The sequence below is a fragment of the Hoplias malabaricus genome, chromosome 13, assembly GCF_029633855.1.
Source record: "Hoplias malabaricus isolate fHopMal1 chromosome 13, fHopMal1.hap1, whole genome shotgun sequence".
Classification (NCBI taxonomy): Eukaryota; Metazoa; Chordata; class Actinopteri; order Characiformes; family Erythrinidae; genus Hoplias; species Hoplias malabaricus.
Genome location: NC_089812.1, coordinates 27,913,851 through 27,937,078, shown reverse-complemented (window position 1 = coordinate 27,937,078; position 23,228 = coordinate 27,913,851). Strand labels below are relative to the sequence as shown.

Sequence of the window (23,228 nt, the reverse complement as noted above, 5' to 3'; positions counted from 1 at the left end):
GGTGTAGTAGCCTAAAATCTTCTGATTGTACGGTCTGACTGTAGAGCTACCGTTATTGGTCGATAACCTTCTCTGTAAACATTTAATTGGTCAGTCTGCACGTCAGTCGTCGTCCACCAGCCCCCTCCCCCCGGAGACGTGTCCTCTTTTTCACCATCTCAGATCTGGTCACCCTAGTCACTCACTATCCGTGTACTGCTGTGCATATTTTGTTACTCTTCATTTTTCTAATGTACAGGAATCCACCGGACTGTACAAAGCAGGAGGGGGATTATTCTCAGCGCTGCATGACCGATTTGTTGGCTGGGTGTTTCCCAGTTATTACGTTCATAAACTACCATCAGTACACAATCCCCATCAGTCCATATTTAAATATGATTATATAAAAGAAGAAAATGACTCATGTTTAATTCTTTATTACTTTTCCTTATAAACAGCAACCTGCTGTCCAGCCTTTTCTGTGCATGTTTTTTTTTCCAACTCTTTTAATCATAGTGCAGGTAAAAGGCCATGCTTGACATATAGACAGATGAAAGAAAAGTCTAATACACTATGTACAGAACACAGCATAGAGGACCTGTATGTATTTCTACACACAGTAAGCAGAAAAAAGTGCTTTAATGCATAACAAAAACTTGATTTTGTGAATCACAAAACCAATACACACTTGAGCCCATGGTTAAATATGACCCTCACAGAGAGACGTATAAAAAATATGCTTACAAGATGAATAGTGTTCAAATAACATTTACATTTTTAAATAAAAATCTGTTTTTCTGGTTGAATGTAAAGAATGGACACCCATTTATTGTCTACACTGTGATTTTGCCCTCTAGGGATGGGGTTAGAATTGAGCCAATAACATTTTTGTTGGGATCAGTAAAAGAGTGGCCCTAGAGGATATATACTGCAGAGCAAGTTTCCAAACCATTGAACTAAGAATGCTTTGCAAACAAAGATAAAAAAATCATGTTCTTTTGCATGCTTGATGCTAATGTTTTACACATTATTGCTTGAGTCCTGGGGTAATTTTTGTAACAGCACTACATACACTGGTGAACAAACATGGGGTCTGATGTTATTATAACTGAATAAGAGTGACTCTCACCCACCACCCTGGTGAAAGACAACGCTGATAATACATGGACAGATTTACTGACTGGCTGGACAAATATGCAGAGTAAAGTCATAAAGCATGATAACTAATTTAAAAGCTCTCATTGAATGTGAAACAGTAAACAGGTAACACAAAAAAAAATTCAAAAGAGTGTCTTATGGTAATTCTGACGTGTCAAAGATGCCACTGAAATTCATGGGCCAACTGCTCTGGTTCAAATGTAAATATTTGATAGTCACAGATTTGATACCAGCACATGGCAAGCACATTTTATGATGCAGCCATATATCATCATATTTTGACAGTTGCAAAAACAAGACAATTGCTATAGTTTTTCAAATCTTCTGACATTTAGCACCTTCCTCAAAAAAAAAAAAAAAAAAAAAAAAGTTCCTGTTAATTGAGAGCACACTTTACTTTGCTGATGAGGTCCGTCTACAAAGTTACCTCACTGCTAACTTAGATGGTGAATTAAATTACAAATGGTTCAATATTTTGCTGACAACTAAACCAACATGTCTTTATACCATCTGATTCTATGGATCAAATCTCAGATTCTGTACAGATAGTATAGAGAGAGCAGAGTTTTATGAAAGGGAATGATGAGATGATACAGAGTGGCTTTCTGTCTCAAAGCACTGAAAGTGAGTTGAATGGAAAGTCTTTTCACACTCCAGTCATGGTTTGTTTTACATGCCCGTGCACATAAACAAAATACTACTTTGCATGTTTAACGATTCTCCATACTCTGAAATATGACCTTGACAGACCAATAAAGGTGTAGTTCAAGAATGGTCTCTGTTGAATTGGGCACATATGTTGTTCATCTGACCGACATTAATTTCACTCAAACTGTTTTATAAAGGTTAATTTCAGTGAGATCCATCAAATGAAAACACTTGAGTTTGTACCATGGGACACTGACCATGTATTAAGAGAGATAGAGTGGTTGCACATGTGTTTTTGTAAGAGAAGAAGAGCCTCAGGTCCAGCGACAGCGTTTCCTCTGGCAGGCTTCAGGGTCTGAAGCACAACCTTCCGAGTCACTGCCTGACGAGGGCCCAGGGGGCGTGTGTGCACTTGAGTTTGTATGAGGATGCGAGTGGTCCAAGCTCAGCACCCAGCCGAGTTTAAAATGCAGAAGGTGCCTGAGTCCGGGTGGAAGGGGCAGAACCCCGAGGGCATCAGCTCCAGTGGGGAGGAGCTTGCGGAGACGCCAGCAGCAGAGGTACTGGAGAGAGGTGGGGGCGGAGACTGAGCGTATCACCTTCATGCTGCTTTTAGCTGCAGTGGAGCATGCCATAGGATATACCCGCTTGTTCTGTAGCTCTGTGGCAGCTACACCTATAACAGAGGCAAGCGCGCACACACACTTAGATCCCAAGTGTAACCATTATATCAATTCTACAATATATATTTACTATAAAATCACAAGTCAAGAGTACAATTTTTTTTAAATTAATTAATAAATCTAATGGTATCGTAAAAAGCCAATACAAAGCCATGTTCCAATGTAACATAGCAGTTAAAAACTAGTTAAACAGTTAAAAAGGTGGATGAAGAGTAGTCAAAATGGAAAAAATTATTTTTGATGAAGAAATTACTAACATTATACATTTACACCTGTAAAAACCATGCCATGTCAAAATGCTACATTCCACAAGAGAGTACTAAATCCTGTGTCTTATGATTTCTTCAGTTTATTTTATTATTAGAAGAATAATATTAGAAGTATTAGAAGTATTAAGGTAAGATCAGAAAGTCAATAAAATTATAACTTTATAAGACAAATTGTTTGCAATTGCAGTCTAAATAATTTATACATGTTGCCCTTTAACATTCATTCATTCATTCATCTGTAACCGCTTATCCAGTTCAGGTTCGCGGTGGATCCAGAGCCTACCTGGAATCATTGGGTGCAAGGCAGGATTACACCCTGGCGGGGGCGCCAGTCCTTGACAGGGCAACACAGACACACACACCTACGGACACTTTTTGAGTCGCCAATCCACCTACCAACGTGTGTTTTTGGACTGTGGGAGGAAACCGGAGCACCTGGAGGAAACCCATGCGGACACGGGGAGAACCCTTTAACAATATATAACTATTATTTATGCACTAATGTTAGGGCTCGATTGGATAGTTTAAAGTATGTTGCCTTTTAACTTTTAAAGAAAAATCTAAAGTGTTTGTGACTTTCAAAGCTTTGATCAAACCCATACACTAAAAATAGTTCTGGTGGTCATTTTATATATCATCACGTCTCACAGCACATGGTCAAAGATAAGTTTAGCTAAAGGGTTACACTTACCCAACAAGAAGACTAAAATATCACCAACATATTTTTCATACTCCACTAATATCTGAAGTGAAATGTTTGTTCAATCTGCATATTCCATGCAGGTTTTACTATATTAACAGCAGCACACCATAACGCTTGGCTCCTCATGAATGTGGTAGTTTGGGTGCATTACAAACTGAGAAGTTCACAGTGACATGATTTTAATTTGATAAATGTATTTAACTAACTTTGTTGTTGAACTGAGGGCTAATAATGAAGCTTAAATAATGAGAAAAAAATTACTTTTCCCCCCACAAAAGTGTACACAATTTAACTACATTCCCTAAGGTTACAAATATAATGTCATAGGAAGAATGTCTTACCAATACATTTGCGGTTTTTGAAGAAAGTGAGAGTTCCATGCCAAGTGTCAAGATGAACTCCGATGATTGATCCCTGGCCAAACCGTGACGAGAAGCTAACTTTGTCACCATTATGATGTAGCAATCCTAAAATCACAAACCACGAGTTGCATGATAATGATACAAAATTCACACAGCTGTAAATACTACTGTACATGTGTTAAACATATATGTACCTGTATAAGATAGGCCCCAGCTGTCCTCATCTTTACCCAGTAAGCTGCAGAATGTGTGTCTGTATTTGTCTAGATTCACATCTGATGTGCCAATGCCAACCATCTGCAAAACAAATGCAATAAATACTCCAAAAACCTATATTTCAGGTGCTTGCTTTTCGAGTAGCAAATTAAAACCTAATGCTAGACTATAAAAAAATGTAAATAAATAAATAATTAAATAAATGCATGTATCACCTGCCACTGCACTTCAGTACAAAAACAGGCTTAATGAATGACTGTGAAACCAATACAATATGCAATACCAATGTATCATAGGCAGAAATCACATAAGCCAGTTCATCGGAGTCTGCAGAATTGCTGTGAACTTTGTGAAATACTGAATTTTCAAGAGAATTTAAACCCAGCTGTATTTCCTAAACTAAACCAACACTCTTACCATGTCTGTGCCATAGACAGGAGAGGTCATTTTGATCTCCCAGAAGTGCTGTCCTTCAGAGAGTTCTTTGGATCCACGAATGGCTGCTGTGCCACAGCTATACTCAGAGTGGAAGCTCACCTTCCTGTTCTCGCAGCTCAGCAGTGTAGCTGCTGAGCGACTGCCCTCATCCCACACCCAGTCAAAATCTGTCATATACAAACAAACATAGCACAGAAACCGTAACTCAGCAGACTAGATTCAAATCAATTAAACAACTGCACAGGTTAAAGTCATTTACTTGTCAGATTGCTGTAGGTTTTGCTGTCTTACCTTGGTCATCCTCACCACAGTGGCAGTCGCGCAGCCGTGTGTAACTGCGCAGACGGGGGTGGCAGCTGGGTTCCATCTGTGAGTCGCAGCCACAGTAGGACTCTCCGGTCACTGGTACCGCACTTGGCACTGATGGTACAATGGCAGAATACTCAGCTTCTGAATCTGAGTCACTGTACTGCAGGAAACAAAAACATGGTAAATTAACTATGTAGTAAAGTTCTTTGTGTTCAACAGTTTAAATATCTATAGATGCACCCTATTCTCAAATGACTGAGTTTAGAAGAATGTGGTCAACATATCGTCTATTCAAATGCCAGGAACCCAGGTTCCACCACAAAATTAAGCCGGTGAAATCACAAAACCCTGTCTCTAACAAGAATAATGGGCTTGGAAGCCAGAATGATGGTGGTGGTAGTGTTAGGCACTGTTTACTCGCCATGTATTCTCATGTTGTTGCCTTTTTTTTTTCTTTTTTTTGGACTTCTGGATGTCTGCATTTTGCCATGTAAACAAATCTCTTTGTCTAATCAATTCTCTGCAAGGTTTACATGTCACCTTTAGCACCGACTCGGCTCGCTTCATATCTAGTGCAAGCAGGGAACCAGATTTGCCTAATAGAAAAGCAAAAGGAGCTGAGTCGAGTAGGGACCATGTAGTGGAAAAGTGCCATAACAGGTCTGCATCTGTGCAGCCCTTCCCTTACTCTGTAAGCTGTTATGCACTGAGTTTACTGTTCTGGCACCTTTGAATCTAGCCAGCATTAGCATTTTCAGCAATTTGTGCTAGAACAAATATTCTAAGAGACTGGACTAGATTGGCTAGCCTTTGCTCCACATGTAAATCAGTGAGCCTCAGGCAACTCACACCCTATAGCCTCTTGACTGGATGTTCTTTCTTGCACCACTTTTCCTAGGTCCTACAGCTGCAAACCCAAATAACCCACAAGACCTTGTATTTTGAAGATTTTTCCAAATGCCATCTCAATTTAGCCCTTGTCAAAGTCACTCAGATCTTAACGCTTGCCCAATCTTTATTGTACTGTACAAGCATAGTACAGACAATCACCTGAAGGCGATCGTAGCCCCACTCCTCGCTCTCAGAGGCCAGTACCAATGCTCTTGCATCTGCATCACGTCGAATCCCACTCCAGACGTACCTCCACGCTCTGCTGTTCCTACTGCGCCTGGACATGCCAGCCAAAGGCCACCACACCTGGAACAATGTCAAAACCTAAATCATCAATTGTATTTAAGAAGACAAGGAAGATCTGACATTACATTTTAAACATTACATGTAGACTGTCATCTTGTTGCTATCATGTTGACTACAAAGTGTTGGGATCCTCAGTCTAGTCTAACTTTGTTATGTATAAGCTAAATGCCCAGTGATATTAAGATATTGTTCTTGGTAAAGTAGGGTGAAATTGAAATCGCATTCTTTCAAATTGTGATTTTGATATAAAAACTATTCATATTCAACCACTAAAGAAAAAAGCAAAATAAATAGCTTAATGTCCCTATAATCTTCATCAAAGTTACATTACATAAGGTGATTATATTATAATAGCTTTGAGATCCAACTGTAGACTTTTTTTTCAAATTCATTCACGGTGAAGGGGCACATGCCGGGCCAAACAGTGCCCAAAGAAAAGGTTTATTCCATTATCTTCACATTTTAAAAAAAATCAGAAATCATATTTAGCTTAACCCCTAGTGTCTGCTTTTAAATAAATTGTCTATATTCTTATTCACATTGCAAAGTTAACTATCACCATCACTGCAAAGAAAGGTAGTAAGTTTTCGACTAACCTACTTCAATCACAATACTAATCAGGCACTGCATTATGCAGAGACTTTCGAATTCTCCACACACTTCAATTGTATTTAACAGTGAGGCTGAAATTACAAATTTGCCGCAAATAGGTAACGTTCCTGTAACTAATCGACTCTTTACAGCAAGATTTAGTAAAACAAATAAAGAACAAAAGCCAGCCTTATTTTCTTAAAACCTGCGAGCACTGGGTTTTCTTAAACCATGGGCACACGAGCCTACATCTCCAGCACAACGCAATCCAATTTGAGTACAAACTACCTAGCTAGTTACAAATGTTGTTAAAAGACGGGCAAATATCAGGGGAACCTGTTGTTATTTTTCAGCTTTATCGAAACTATCTCCCTAATTGCCAGCTTCTTGTTCAAATTTTTTCTTCCACCTTAAATGACGCAGCAGCACCAAATGGAATGTTGTCATTTAAGGTGGAACTGACAAATAGGATAAGAACGGAGCCAACTTTATATTCGTAAACGGCCAGCAGATTAACTAGCACAGACGCGTGTGGCTTAACGCACGTGATAAAGTAAAAAACAACAACATTTTAAATAAATCATAACAAGAAACCACGTAACAAAACCCTACTATTCCCTGATACTTGTTCAGCGCGAACCGAGGCGCTAGCAAGAAAGTCCAGTGCTGTTAGCATTAGCAGCATAAACCCGGGACAATGTCTGTCTGAAAGCTCCGTTAACTCTATCTCCTTAATTACCAGATCTGTAGGTTCTCCTGGCAGTCCTTCGAGCCCTTCTTCAGTGTCTAAAGACGTAAAATAATATTAGATATACGTTTTCCGTAAAAACTCACACGTCCTGTCGCCGCAAGCTGTCACACTCCCTCTATGACCTACTTTTGGCCTCGGACGTAAACAATACAGGAGACGAAGTCCTGCCCCTTTTCCTCACACAGGCTCCAGACACACTTTGGGAGCTGTGCTAGACATTGGTTTAAATTTCTTGTAATTCTGATAGAACGCCGTTCTGAAGGTCTGGTTTTTATATTCATTACATTGTATATAAGCTTCACAAAGAACTCAGGAATTCAGTTTTGTATAACAGATATCTGCTTTCCAATCAAATTAAATATTAAACAAAACTGTATAATTGACTTATCATTATTTTAGAAGCGAGTAATGTTAGAAATGAAATTACGTAAGAATAATATCTCCTGATCATCTGGAGCTGTTTTTATTTCATTCTTAAAATGTGAAAGATTTTCATTTTCTGTTAAAGCCGGTGTAGGTCATTTATTTAAGTTTTTTTTCTATTATATTAACAATTATTTAATTAAATGCTTCTCTTTTAAGGGAAAATATATTTTTGCTGCAGGCACTTTTTAAATGAATGTAATGTAATATGTCCACTTTACATTACATTTACTTTCTGGGCAGTTTCCGAGATCCTAATATTTCAACAATATAATTTAACATATATTTACATAAATTAATAAATAAAGATTACTCTTTACTCTAGCAAATTGTACATATATAATTTAATATACTTTGAACTTTTTATAACACATAAGTGCAATAAATATAACACAAGTGTAACAATGCTCTTTATGTTTCATGTAAATCGAACGGTCTTTATCAGGACAGAGACAAGCTCCACCCAGTGCCTGCTCACACACCCAAAACGCAAGGTGGTGTGTGTGTGTATGTGGCTAAAATGAAAAAATAAGTGCAAAGACTGTGGCTTAACAAAATACCCCACAAACCACTGTCTTCAGAAACTAAATAACAAAAACAACAATGAAGTATGTCAAGTGTCTCTTTTGATGGTGGTGTAGGGGACTGTGGGAACTACTTTCACACACCCAAAGAACCACTGAGAATGCCTTATAGAATAATTGAGCCCACAGTGCCACCACAATATCTTATGTTTACATTTTTTTTTGCGCTGTAGGTTGTTTAAACAGTAAGTTAATTTTATTGAATATTTTACATTCTTTATTAAAGCATTTTTAAAATATGTTGAGTTTTGCACTAATTTGTGAAACCTGATTCAAAAGAATGATCAGGTAAGTAGTGAAATGGGAATCAGTTTGTACATATTTTTTCCAGATTCTGCTGAACATGTTCTCACTTGGTTTAGGAACACAAAATGTGTGCTTCGTTAAATCTCTGAATAATTTTTAAAACATAATTTTCTAACACTGAAGCCAGTACCAATCAGTAAATTTCAGAAAAAATGACCAATTCAGATTTCTTTACACTGGTTTGGATGTTTCCCGTGCAAATAGAGCATTATTCTTTATTATCCAATGTGATCAGTGAATTTACATGTTCCTAAAAATGTTGATGAAATAGTAAATCTAGTTTACAACAATCTGTGGATTCTGTTGGTTTACAGCACCCTGCTTATACCTTTCCACCATTAATGCATTATAACCAACTGTTATCAAAACATTTTCTTTCTGTGAACAAGCTTTGAAGGTAATAAATGCTTCAGACACCTGGTTCCTGTCATCCTTAGTGTGAATAAATGATTCAGGCTTTTCTACAGTTCCTTAGTTTATATTTTGAAGAATTTTCTAAAACAGAATATCCCATAAACAGTACTGTAGTAGTTCTGTGAAGAACCAGAGAAATTCTGAGAGACAGATGGTAACCTGGGGACTAATCCCCGACAATCTCTTCCTCTTCTGCCTCAGTGAGACACCAGTGTATGGAATTATTTAGCAACACAAGTATATGATTCAATTATTCTTGTTCAAATTACCACCCAAGTGGAAACTGTTAAATTTAGACTTTCCACTGGAAATTGTACACATTGATGGTTAAAGTATTGTAAGCTTTGCAACAAAGAACAGAAAAATTGCAGCGAGGGTGTTTTAGCAAAATAACTGCATACAACATATTGATTGTGGATGTGAAAGTGTGTGCATTTCATCTAATCTGGTTTTCAAGTATCTGAAAGTGAAAACTATAAAATGTACATTACAATAAATAATAATTAAAGCACAGAGGAAGTTGAGGAGATTTTATTTGGAAACAGGACGGGCTGGGCTGGTGTCTGCCCATCAATGCAACCAGACACAGTAGTAACTACAGGTATTACACGCTACACATGTTCAAAGAATGTCACCTTAGAATTAAAACATACACATTCACACTCACAAACGTACGCGTGCATACACTCACAATCGCACGCTCTGTAAACTTCCACACCAATATCTTGAAACAGACTAACAGATCTCCATGGTAACCAATGAATACATCCAGAGGAACTCCAAGCACAAAATACCCACAGTGCAATTCACCTACCTATACAGATATATATTTCTGATACATGTATTTATATATTTATATAGACCATTGGGATTTCAATAAAGACTTTGATCGATTTAAACAGGTTCATGAACATTTCAAAATCTTCATAAATAATCAATGAAAAACAAACAATGTTTTTTTTCCCCTCCCCATTTACAGTTAGGTCCTCAACATCAGCGTTAGAATCAGAAATGGTCCCGAATTTTGAGAAAAAAAAAAGCTCAAAGAAAAAACAAACAAAAAAGATGATTTGTTCTTCAAACAAGAGGAAGAATGACAAAAATAAAAACACAAAGAAATGAGTGTAGCGGTAGGGTAAGGGAAACTATCTAAACACCAAGACAATAGCACAGGCTACACAGCGCATTTACAAGGGGACGCACATCAGGCTACTATAATACACAGAGAGGAGAGCTCTCACACACATTTATTTGCCCACCACACACACACTTACATACATACATACATTCATACATACACACACACACACACACACTCCCCTCTCTTCAGTTTGTGTTGTAGTTACTCAATGTGTTTCATTAGGTGGGTGTCTGAGGTTTTTTTTTTTTTGTTTGTATGTGTTTGTAGTGGGTGGTTGTCTGTATTATAATAACAATAACAATAATTATTATTTATTTAATTTACTTGGTAGAGAGGATAAGGGCAACAATAAGCCCATACAGCCCCAGAACCTCAGCGAAGATGAGAATGAGGATCATGCCCACAAACAGGCGAGGCTGCTGGGCTGTGCCCCTTACTCCTGCATCCCCCACGATACCGATAGCAAAGCCAGCAGCAAGCCCACTCAGACCCACACTCAGCCCAGCACCCAGGTGAAGAAAACTCCTAAATAGAGAAGAGAGAAATATAATCAGAGTCCAAAAGGAGATATACATTAGTACATTTATTTTCTTCAAAATTATAGTTCAAGTAACTTTTTACAATATTGCTCCTACACCACTTAAGAAATCACTTTGTGAAATATTTTATAGCTAGGCAAATAACTAACTACAGTTACTAGTTAGAATCATTATTTTTCCTTGGTCCACCAAAGCAACAACTTAGAAATGTAATTGTATGTACCACTATATACACTGAATTGCCAACTTGCTAGATCTCTTGATTAGGTGGTTTGTGAAGTACTACTAACAGAAATCTGATGAATCAAATGGCTAAAAGGTCTTAAACAAAAATCTAATAAACTAAAAGGTGCAAAATGTCTGCAGTATTCTCCCAAAAGGCATCATACTAACCAACTACATTATGTGCATTCTTTCAAGGTTCTACCTCTTCCACAAATTTAACCACATTTATGCTCTATAATATCAATGAATCGCCACTGATACTACAACGTATGAGGTTATGTGGATCAAATATCTGAAAAGATGTTACTTAAATAAATTTGAGTGCAAGATAAAATAGAAAATACATAAAGTTGACTACAGGAATATGCATGACTTACTTGTAGAGTGTCACCTTTTCTGAAATGTTGTTTGCAATGAGAACAGCCACCACCAAGCCGTAGATGGCAATGATACCTGCCATGACCACAGGGATGATGGACTTCATGATGAGCTCCGGCCTCATCACCGACATGGCAGCAATGCCTGTGCCACTTTTAGCTGTGCCATAAGCAGCACCCAGTGCTACAGAAACAGGGGGAACAAAAATGGTTAGGGTCAGTCATCAGTTAGAAAGAAGCAAAATTTAGTGCGTTTTGATGGTGGCAAAATGATGTATTCAATTATAATAATTTCCCTATAAATATATAAAATGCCCAATATAGTAGACATGATAGACATGTACAAAATCCAAAAACAAACTGGAGGTGCATTACAGATAAATGTATATGATTTTGTACATGTTGCAGGGGGAGCATCACATCAGTAATTACTTTTATGGCAAATCTAACTAGAAGGGAAAAAACTGAAAGATATTTAAGAATGTGTAGTTACTGGCATAATTTTAATATGTTGCATACCTTATTAAAATATGAAAAAACAACTAAGTTAGAAAATGTCTTGTGTAAGCAAGTTGTGACTTAGTTTTGCTGAGCAAGCAATGCCACAAAACACCATTCTATAGCCAAAAAAAACCTGCCTCTTGCATATTTAACTCTTTTCTGTGCTTATGAAAAGCTCTATTTAATGAATTAAAAGCCAAGGTCAGAAGGTGGAATAAAACAGTGGGCCATCACACCGACATCTTTTTAACCCTGCAGTCACATGATAAAACCCGGGACTTCCTTCCAAAGCGCGATGGGAGAACACGACATGCGTCAAATTCGTTAGTTCGTCGTGGAGCCGAGCTAAGGAGGAGGCTGAACACGAACAAATCCGAAAAAGACCGAGGCCTCCCACAGGGTATTACCTGTCCTCTACTCAGTCAGTTTTCTGTCCTGCTCCTAGCGGATCTTACGAGATTTACGTTTAGGAAAGTAACACCATTATGTTTTTTTAGACAAAAAGGTGCTCCAAAAAGTGACAGTGTCGCAGTGGATTCCTCTGCACTGTATCTGCTAATTATAATTAGCTAGTGGTCGGTTGGTTGGTTTGTCTGGAGATTACACCACCGATCAGAGCCCCAAACATAATGTCCAGGTACAGGCAGAAAACCATGATTAAAACGGAACGTAAGGTTACATCACGGCCTGTTTCACACCACGGCAATAATGAGAAATAGTAATGTCCTTGCGCCAATTGCGTGACCAAGCAGCTATCGGGCTAACGTTTAACGCGAGGCAGACTGCCCAGCTGCTACAGAGAAGGCTGGAGTTGGCTCATATTCACTGGACTGTTTTTTGAATATTCTTTCAGAAAATTTAATCCAATTCCTTGTATCATTATTCGCACTGTCCCCGCCTCGAGGACGAGAAACAGGGGAAGGAGAAGACAACTTCAGCTTCGTCCGTTATGGCCATATTAGCAAACACATTACTCTTTGACTTACAGCACGACGCCCTTTTCCCGCGATAAATAACACAAAACAATTTCATTTCTTCCGTTTTACATATTAAAAAAATTAACATAAATAAATAATTGAGACATTGCGTCAACAGAGACGTCATCCACCGTGATGGAAACCTTCCCTTCCCCCCGAACCCTCGCAAAGCCGCAGCGCGTCATTGATAGTAGTTAGATGTGCGTAAAAAAATAACCAGTTATTCAACACACAAACGAACAAACTCTAAGGCCGTTCTCACAAAGTGCAGTCGACGCCGCACATGAGGAGCGTCTTACCGCTGAAGACCATCGCTGCTGATGCGCCCATCACCGCGAAGAAGGGAGAGTACTCAGGGATTTCGGCAGACATTCTCCTGCTCGTTCAGAACAACGCTCAAATCTAACGACAGAGAGGAAGTCGAAGGGCTTTAATGTCTTCCGTTTTAATAAAACCGTCTTCTTTGGACAGGCAACCCTTCCGCTGCAACGCTGGCGTTAAAAACAGCCCAGCTTCTGAGTGCGAGAATCGGTCACGAATCGAAGACCCGGTGGAGAACTGGAAAATGGCGAAATGGAGGATATCACATGATCACCATGAGGGTGGGATCCATTTCGGTCTTGTAGGGGAGGTGCCAACAAATGTTCAGGTTTTAACACTGACTCATCCACGACATGTCACTAACGTGCAATTTACTCACCATAAAACTAGAAATATTATTAGAACATGGCGAGGTCAAACCATATAATAGGTCGTTTATTGCTTCAAATAAAAGCCCCCCCACTGACAGCTGATGGTACCGTCCATTGCAGGCTTGTACTGATATGTGTGAATGCCGCTGTATTTTATTTTGCCAAAGGCCTTTAAGCCGTGAGTTCGTTCGGTTCTGAATTAAACCACACGTTATTCAGGATTAGTGACATTGCTGATAGTCCCGTGACGAAATATTTTGCTGGCACCACACGAAAAAAACACCTGCCAATCTCAAAATACAACAAGGGGTATTCCACAATACAGAAGTGCTCATTTCTGTTTTTTCCCCTATTGGAGAGTCTTGATTTTGTCCCCTTGCTGAACTGAGAAATGCTGATTTGTGGACAACCTCAGGTCTCAGCAGATCCAGGTGGTGTGGTATAGTCCCACTCCACTTTTTAAAATACCGATATTGTTTGGGGAGTTACAGTATGCCTGTCGAAAATTATAGCTGTAGGGTAGTCTGCAGTTAAACCAGAGTTGATTACTGTTTTGTTTAGTTATAGCCAGTAAGATAAGAAAAAAAGATAAGGGTTCACTTTATTGATCCTGAAATAAACCCAAAGCAGAATGCTGTTTTGTTTAGTTATAGCCCGAGTAAGATAAGGAATAAGATAAGGCAGCATTTTGTTGATCCAAAGGAAACTGCAGTAACATCTTTGGTGAATTGGTTCTAAATAGATTTTCATTGTTTTATTACCACTGTATGTACCATTCTTTACTAATTACGTTTTAATTTACATATAAAAGCATGAGATATCAGTATGATAATTATGAATGGATGTCTGCTTTTATAGAGTAAATAAAAATAGTGAGAAAATCTAATGTAATATTGATATTTAACACTTAAACAATTTATTCTGCTTTATCATAATTAATGTGGAACTGCTCATGTTAAACACTGATTTTGAAGAAGCACACATACCAGTCATATAGAGAGTGAGTACAAAGTCATGTGCTCAATCCCATGACTTGGAGAGTCCAGGAGAAGTAATTCTCTCTCTCTCTCTCTTTCTCTCTCTCTCTCCCCTACACGTGCAGGTTATAAAAGTATAAAGTTACTTCAGGAAAGTTTACAGTTGAGCAACAGAATGATTTCATGACATTTTTTTCCCTGAAAACACAGTCTGTATAGAGTGAATCTTCTGATAACAAAGGTTTTAATAAGGAGTTTTATCCTCTTTGCTGCAGTAGCATATTCTACAGTTCTGGAAGTATTTTGGATTTGATGTTGGAAAATCACGTGAAGATCTGACTGCATTCAGGCGAGACCAGCTGATCACTTTAAACCAAACTCATCACAAAGCTAATGACAGTAATTTATTACTTCAGACATTGCAGTTCCACTGCTCCACAACCTGTTGCTGAGAGTGCAATATATCCATCAAGACAGCGCTAAACATTGAATGTGGTGAATTTTGTACAGCTCTGCTACAGCACCCCATTCTAGTTGCAGTGGTTTCTATGGGATAATGCAAGTAGTGTATCCAAAACATAAAGGGGAAAAATTAAAAACTCACATTAGCATACTAATTGGGGCTTCTGAATTAATAGACACAAAATGTGAAATAAAACAAGCCAGTCAGTTTAATGTGGTTTGCTAGTACCCTTGGAAAAGAACTAGTTACTCCAATTTTGAGCTGCATCTTACGTGTGCAGGGAATTTTCAGTTGTATCACCTCCTTTTCTGATTCTCTGCGTTCGTAGCACTGAACCTACATGTGAAAGCACAAACATGAGGTTCAAATACAAGTATGAAACAATAAGAATACTTAATAAGTTTGGCAAATACAAAAGCAAAGAAGAAAAATAACCAATGAAAAATGGCTAAATACCAGTGCTTCTTTTTACTTGCTCCTCACCCCTGGGCTCGGCTGAACTAAGATGTGGCTAATTCTCATTTAAAGGAACGGGCTAAAACTGATCCTTCTGAAAAGGGCTGTTTAGACAGAGGTAAAACAGTGATGTGCTGTTAGATTCTTGTTGTATATTTGCCAAAAATATGTCACAGATCATTTAAGACCCCAGAGAAATTTTAACTTGTGGCCATTTAAAGCCTGTGTCAACAATGCTTGTACATTGAAGGACCTGGATTTACTAACAAGGACTGTTAATCTGTCTATCTGGTATTTGTATTGTAATTGATACTGATTATTTACTTGCTTGTTTACCTTAAAGTGAACTTTTCTTACAGTGGTCATGCAGGCTTTCTGCTAGTTGTCGTTCTGGACGGTGTGCTTCTGATGACGGCCACTAGAGTCCGCTATATCACATAATATCCAATCCCATATTACAGTGTATACTGTTGTAATGCCTACGTGGCAGCGCCGGGCGCATCGTTAACAGCCTTCTTTCCGTTTGGTGTCGCGAGATTTTGAAAATCTGGTTTGGCTTCATAACTGTAATTTTAAATATCTTATTTCCCTGTTAGTAAGACTGCCGTTCTTAGTTAGTATGCCATTGTCATCAATGGGTAGTCTGTAAACAATGGAATAATCTGATCAAAAGGGTTTGTTATGAGGGGGCACCCGGATTTGAACCGGGGACCTCTTGATCTGCAGTCAAATGCTCTACCACTGAGCTATACCCCCACACGAAGAACGGTGTTGATGATGCAAAACTAATCCAATAAAAAGAAACACACCGATTTTTGGTATGTATATGTATGTAGCATAAAAAGTACCCAAATATTCTAAGAAGCTAAATTATATGCTATTTCTCTCATCGAGATGATTAGTCTTTATTACAAAAAAATCCTGATCAATCTTTGGAAAAATAAACCAGTGCATGGTCAAATGACAGAGGTGTCACCAAAAGGGAAACATGAAAATTATGAAATCCCAAACAACAAAACAAAACTAATAATAATAATAATAAAAATAGGTGTCTCTTTAGCTGAAAGCACTAGGCATGATGTGAAATGGTTTGATGTATGTATCAGTACTATGTACATCTACAGAATGTGATATACAGCTGTATTATGTGCGATGCAAAATTACATAATGAGTATCTTTAAAATTAAGGATTTAAATATATGTTATAAGCACTATGCATCTAAGGAATGTAGTATGCATAAACACAGCATGTAATATGGTTCTTGTTAGGTAAGTTATTTAATTATTCTTATCTATAATTACTAAGCTCTATGAATGTAAACCAGAGAGAGGGGTATTAAAGCTTCAGGTGTGAGTGTGAACTGCCTTGTAAGAGCATCCTCATTCATAACTGATTAAAAGAAGCTGTTGGTAGTATAATGTGGGTTCTGCTTCAAAGTCTACTAATTTACCACTAGAAAGCACGCAGCAAAGCCAAACTAAATGTATTTGCTTAGAAAAATGCCAATTTGGAACATTTTCAACACAGTGATGTTTGGGCAACTAACCCTGCAACAAGCTATAAACCCAGAATCTCTTGATGATGTGAAAATTGTAAATTTCACTCCAACCTTAAACATACTGAATGGATGTAAAGGCTGCAGGAAGGACCACAGTTTTGCACTCATTGATTTTGTATGGTCTACAGTGCAGTGTTAAAACATAGAAATTTTATTAATTCTTGCATCATTCATGTCAATTTAGAGGATGTGAGTAACAGCCGTATTCTTTCCTAAGAGTGGAACTACACACAAGTTTCCCAGTTCTTGTCATTATCTGTGAAAGTGTCAGAAGAGCTTTTTGTTTGGGGATCAGATTCTAGGCTAAAATAAAAAAATAAAAAAAACAAAGCAAAAAAAAAAAATAATACATAGAAGCTAACAAGACCAATGAGAAACTAGGGAAGCCTAGTTTAGCCAGATAGCCATTAGCCATATAGCCATTGTCACAGAGGTGTTTCTGGTATTTCAAAAACAGGAAAGCCCAAGATGCATACCCTTGTCATTGGAAGGTCTGGGGAATCTTTGGTGCTTCATATCAATGTCTTTATTTACATATGGTTTTTATTTTGTGATTGTGTTGTACAGAAAATATGGTGTCACACCAAACACAGCCCCAGAAGCACACACACGAACAAAGCACTTTCATGTCTTATTTGCGATTATTCAGCCACGGTTCGTGCTAAAAAGCCTACTGTTCTTATAGTTCCAGCTGGGAACTAATTTTTCTGGTTCATGAACCAGTTTGTGTCAGTGGATACGTACCAAACGGTTCTAAATTTTCTTCATGAACTGGAATATGAAATATGGCTGAACTAATAATAGGCTGTGTAGTAGTGCCACGTTAAATTGTCTCTGTGAAATATGGCTTAAGAGTTCATACTTGCGTTTCAACATTAGGAGTCAGTCAGTCTCAGTAAGAGAAAATGCCTCTTCTAGGCTGGCCTGGTAGGCGGTCCAGCAAAAACCAAGATCAAGGACTCTTAAGCCTGAATATACCATACAACTGGGTCCTAAACACACCATTGCACAAATTTCTGATCCATGATCACTGGAATTAACTCAGAATAAACAGATATGAACGTGAGCTAGATAGGCATGTGTACCCAGACACATATCCCTTTGTCTTTTGCCCAGCACAATGACATTCATTAGCCAACACTAGCTGAAATGTGCTTTGAACTCTCAGGACAAAAAATAATTACTTCACTCAAGTTAAACATGATAAGCAGCTTCAGCCATAGAGACTGCCCTTACAGAGGCCACTCAAAGTATTCACACATCAATCATTTAATCACTGGTGAACTTTAATGTTGTTGGTCACTTAAGAAATATTTAACAAAATGTACCTGAGGCAGGCTCCAACCAGACTGTTTTCTTTTAGGCTTCTGTGAAAATGGAGGAGGGGTCTGTTTATCTTACACTGGAGCTGTAAGCTTGTGTTCACTGAAGGCATCATGAACTCAAGTCTTAGTATGTCTTTAAATGGCCTGTTTGAAGCAGATGCAACATTGTTTGTAAGTTATTTTCTGAATAAAATGTTCAATAGATTTTGAGTGTACTGTGCTTTACCTTCTTAAAAATAAAGCTGCTAAAAAGGGTTGTTTGAGCAATGACATAAAAGAATAACTTATTCTTCCATAAAGATGCGTGAGTTTGAGGAACATTTTAAAGGCTTAAAAATTAATTACTCGATCTTACGGTTATTTTTTTCCATTTAAACTTATTAGTAAAATGGTTCTTTATGGAACCAAAAGTGATTTTGTTTATAGCATTTGGTTTGTTCTTTTATCAGTATTTTTAGGTGTGTACTGGGCATTCCCACCAGATGTCGCTGTAATTGTGTTTTTCAGGACAGACTGATCCTTACATGCTTGTGTCTGATCAACTCACCTGCCACATTCACGACGCCATACAGGACGAATTCTGAAATGAATGGTCAGTACCATAGATGTGCATTTCCACTTTGAACCTGATGAGTACCAAATATACTCTCAAATGGTCTGATTCAGACAGTCTGAATTATACATGGATCAAAACTCATTGTCAAGCCATCAACTCACAGGACAGGGCTTTGGAGCTACAGGCGAATGGTGGAAGGGTAAGTGGAGATAGAGGTGTGGACTTATAACTGAGCATCAATTGTATTTATATTTCTTCATTCATTTATTGATCATTTCTCTGATTTGACAAGTGTACTGACCATGCTTTTCCAGGACCATGGTGTTTCTAGCTTCACTATGTCTAGAGCATTGATCCATAGAGAGACTATGTAATCTTACCTACTTTAATTGCTCTTCCTTTGTTACTGAAATGCTTATAATTAGCTACACCTCTGTGATAAGATCCAGGGGCTGTTGAACAAAGCAAGATTTTGAGTTACCCAAATAACGTAATTCCAGATCTGAGTGTCAAATGGGAATATTCCTCAGGTTTTAACAAATGGACAGATCTGGCTTTTTGATTTAATCTGCCCCAGGACAGTGTACGTGTGTTTTCTGAAGTGCAAGTCACCTTTTTGTTTTCACTATGTACCACCACGTGTTGACCCATACAGCCACATTTTAGGAGATTTTATTCAAGACAAAACATACTATTTTAAATGGTCTATATAAAAATATTTTTAAAGACAAATTCCTCTCAGTCAGAGTCTGACATATTTATTTTAAAAACAATTGTAGCCATAATCACATGGACACAAAAACTGTGCTCTTATAGATCAAATGTAGCCTTGACAAAATGTACTGCATTTTCCTTTTCATTTTTTCTCCATCAAACATGCTCACTCTCTCTCCCTCCCTCTCCCTCTCTCTTCTCAGCTAAAGGATGTCCACCCACAGTAGACTTTTTCAAAGAGAGAGTACTAAATATAATTGTCATCGCTTTGAAAACAGAGGAATCCTCCAGCAGCAAGACGGGGTGTGGCAGGGTGACGATGGGAAGGGTGAAATTTTTGGAGATGCCATATTCAGGAAAGCTACCTTCTGCCACCTGCAGCCACCTCCGACATCACAGGGCTGACTTTAACATCACAGCTTTCTCCTGAAGAAACAAGAAACATAACACCTACATCAGGCCGTGTGAACACACATGCTCAGTACACTTCCAGAAGAGTCAGCAGATTCATACAGATCATAAACACATGGTCTTGGGGACACTGGAGGGCAAACAATATCTTAGAATGGATGGACTTACGATTATTATAATGGATTTCATTATAATACTGAAATATAATACTAGCGGCACGGTGATGCAGCAGGTAGTGTCACACAGTCACACACATTCATACAGTCACACAGCTCCAGTGACCTGGAGGTTGAGGGTTCAATTCCCGCTCTGGGTGACTGTCTGTGAGGAGTTTGATGTGTTCTCCGCGTGGGTGCTCCGGTCGGTAGGTGGATTGGCGACTCAAAAGTGTCCATAGGTGTGAGTGAGTGTTGCCCTGTGAAGGACTGGCGCCCCCTCCAAGGTGTGTTCCCGCCTTGCGCCCAATGATTCCAGGTAGGCTCCGGACCCAACCCGACCCTGAACTGGATAAGTAGTTACAGACAATGAATGAATATAATGCTATTTAATAAACCAGCATAGTCATTTTTTTGGCTCGAGACTTGAATACTAAAAGTAGTGTTCCAGACTGTTCTTCATCATTAAGCGCCATGCCGGTCAATGTGGACATCTGTTAGCTATCAAAACAAAATTGGAAATTTAGTGTTCTCCTCCAAGTGTGCTGTGTTGTCCAATAACAATGCATTAGAGCCACATGTTTTGAAACAGGCATCACCCTGCCAGCTATGTAGCACTGCATGAGAGAGGGGAGAATTACTTACTGAGTGGGACTGGAGGTGGGTAAACTGGGGAGAAAATTGGGTTTAAAAATGAGTTAAGGCAACATTATGGATCATTCAAATTGCAGCTCCTATTGTTTAAAAATAACACCCCTATATTCAAATTGCAAAAATGCAAAATTTAAATACAGTACATATGCAAAGATAGTACAGCACCAGGAGTACATTCATTAGTATATAACGTATAGTACAGTAGCATGCGTACTCTCTCTCAACATAATCACCTTTTACCCTATCGTTAATAGGAAATCCTAGTAGTAATAGTAAATTCCTCAGGGTCAGTATCGCCTACCTTTGCTTTGGAGACGTTAGCTGTGGAGCTCCAGGGGTCTTCATTGCCTCTGCTCTGCCTCCGCCATCACAGCATATAGATGATGTAGGAGAGAAACACCAGGCCAATGATGGCGAAGAACATAAGGACCAGGATGTCCAACATGGTTAAAAGAGGGGGGAAAAAAGAAGAAAACGAGTCTTATCGAGGTAAAAGTGATGGAGAGAGAGGGATTCTGATGAAAGAGAGAATGGATAGAAAGGTAGAGTGGAAGAAAAAGAAGGGGCGGGGGCGTGTACCCCTCCCCCTCTGTGCGCGCGCTGCTTCTAGAACGTTTCAGTGGTGAGAGAAAAAGCAGAGGATGAAAATGACGAGCTCGAGCTTTAAAAATAGCCAAATATTGTATCATTTATAGGGTCTTAAACAACTGCTTGTGGGGATTATAGTACAGCTCCTCACTAATTACAACGACTTATTTTAATCTGAGGAACAGTGTTTAATTTCTATGAAGAGCGTAATCTTGTAGTAATAAAGGTTTCATACATTGTCTTTAACCACTTACTGAGTTCAGGGTCGCAGTGGGTTCAGATGATACTCGGAATCACCGGGCGAAATGCAGGACACTGCACGGGGCGCCAGTCCCTCACCGGATCCCACACAGTCGCAGCTACGGGCACTTCTATGGAAAAGCGTGGAAGGAAACCCACGCAGACACGAGGAGAACACACCAAACTATGAGAGTTATCCGAAGCGGGATTAAACCCACATCCCTGGATCTTTGTGACAGCGACACTACCTGTTGCGCCTATTAATGAAGTCCAATTGATTTAGTGCTAGGGGAAATGTAATCTTTACAACTGCAATTCTTTTTAAAAAATGTTCAATGGTTTAAAAACATTAGCACAGCTAGTTGTAGCCTACATCTTATATATTGAGAACCACAGGCCAAACATTGACCTATCAAACTAATAATCTCTTAAAAACACATCAAGACATCTACAAAGACTAGACACCAAATCTTGATAGAAATAATGCATTTTATTGATCCACACATTAGCCAGCCCCTCACCTACATAACTGAAAATGTTAAATTAAGAAATAAATCACGCTTTATGCTTGAGATGAACCATGGGACCCCTGTGAAATACAGCACATATGAGGTTACTCTTAAAAAAGAGATGAATGGCAAGTAATGTCTGTTATTGTTCTGACAAAGTGAATGAGGTGAAAGCACAACGTACATAAACAAAGTTGGTTAAATCTGAAAGTCTGAATATGTCCACATTAAACAGAACTCTTCCAAAGACATTTTGCATCACATTTACCCAGCAGCAGAACATGGGACATGAAATGTTTGCAAATTCTTGTATCTGGACACATCCACACTTCTCCACATCCAAATAAAACATTTCAAGGGTTATGAGTCTTTTCCCTTTTTTAGATGATTTTCTTTACAATACAAACATCAGATAAAACTGGTGTGGTACATGAATTTATGTACACAAACGATTCCCTAATAAAGGATTTTTTTTCTGCTCTGTTCTACAGTAAAGCAGAATTGGTGGGATTTTTGTAGACATGCCAATGAATGAATGAGCTTCACCTATCACATACACTGCCAAATGGAAAAATGTGAGTTCAGTTATTCACAGGTTCACACAGGCCTAGATCGGAATCACAAATAAGTCGTACAATTTGGATCTCCAAGTAATATCAACTTTTTTTTAAGAGCATAAGTGATCATATAGAAATGCAATACCCTCCATTTATAGTGGGTATGGCTTGAATTTTCACAAAACTACTTCTTAATGGCTTCACAATTAGATTCTGCAAGATCGCTGGACATTGATCCAGACCAAGAAAGAGAAATCCACTGCTACATTATAAAAAGCATTAGAGGATGTTTAGAAGGCATTCATGGAACTTAAATCAAGGTGAGGCTGCATGTCGAAATATGCCTGCAGCAGTAGTCTCTCTTTCAGATAGCAAAGATCTTAAACATCATTAGCAAATTTATTCCACAAAAAACAATTTTGGCACCCTTTGTTTTGTTTAAAAAAAAAGCACATCTAATAACATCTGTATTAACATTTAATACACATCTTCTCATATCAACAATGGGCAAAGTAGCATCATTAAAATCAAATAAAATATTGGTCAGCAAGACCTGCAATAATTAATGGGACTGTGGGACT

General features: G+C 38.4%; 2 protein-coding genes, 1 long non-coding RNA gene and 1 other non-coding gene across 9 annotated transcripts; all 4 read right to left on the bottom strand.

Moving 5' to 3' along the window:
• Positions 1-410: 410 nt before the first annotated feature.
• Positions 411-7,515, bottom strand: spsb3a (splA/ryanodine receptor domain and SOCS box containing 3a). 6 transcript variants are annotated; one of them, XM_066642335.1, is made up of 7 exons: positions 7,388-7,515; positions 5,816-5,962; positions 4,748-4,920; positions 4,436-4,623; positions 3,997-4,099; positions 3,782-3,907; positions 411-2,461 (listed from the first exon to the last, which is right to left on the bottom strand). In XM_066642335.1, the coding sequence occupies exons 2-7, from the start codon at positions 5,878-5,880 to the stop codon at positions 2,100-2,102; spliced, it is 1,017 nt and encodes a 338-aa protein (XP_066498432.1). In that variant the 5' UTR covers positions 5,881-5,962; positions 7,388-7,515; the 3' UTR covers positions 411-2,099. The 6 variants fall into 6 exon arrangements, with proteins under 6 accessions (XP_066498432.1, XP_066498429.1, XP_066498431.1 ...); XM_066642332.1 differs by having other exon boundaries at positions 4,748-4,925; positions 7,388-7,514; XM_066642334.1 differs by having other exon boundaries at positions 7,293-7,507.
• Positions 7,516-9,546: 2,031 nt separating this feature from the next.
• atp6v0ca (ATPase H+ transporting V0 subunit ca) lies at positions 9,547-13,375 on the bottom strand. The gene is made up of 3 exons (XM_066643006.1): positions 13,091-13,375; positions 11,314-11,497; positions 9,547-10,697 (listed from the first exon to the last, which is right to left on the bottom strand). The coding sequence occupies exons 1-3, from the start codon at positions 13,161-13,163 to the stop codon at positions 10,493-10,495; spliced, it is 462 nt and encodes a 153-aa protein (XP_066499103.1). The 5' UTR covers positions 13,164-13,375; the 3' UTR covers positions 9,547-10,492.
• A 2,688-nt stretch (positions 13,376-16,063) lies between these two features.
• trnac-gca (transfer RNA cysteine (anticodon GCA)) lies at positions 16,064-16,135 on the bottom strand. The gene has a single exon. It is a non-coding gene; the product is annotated as a tRNA-Cys (tRNA).
• Positions 16,136-19,586: 3,451 nt separating this feature from the next.
• On the bottom strand, positions 19,587-22,080 carry LOC136664597 (uncharacterized). The gene is made up of 4 exons (XR_010795159.1): positions 21,596-22,080; positions 21,055-21,359; positions 20,745-20,768; positions 19,587-19,959 (listed from the first exon to the last, which is right to left on the bottom strand). It is a non-coding gene; the product is annotated as an uncharacterized lncRNA (long non-coding RNA).
• Between the last annotated feature and the right edge of the window lie 1,148 nt (positions 22,081-23,228).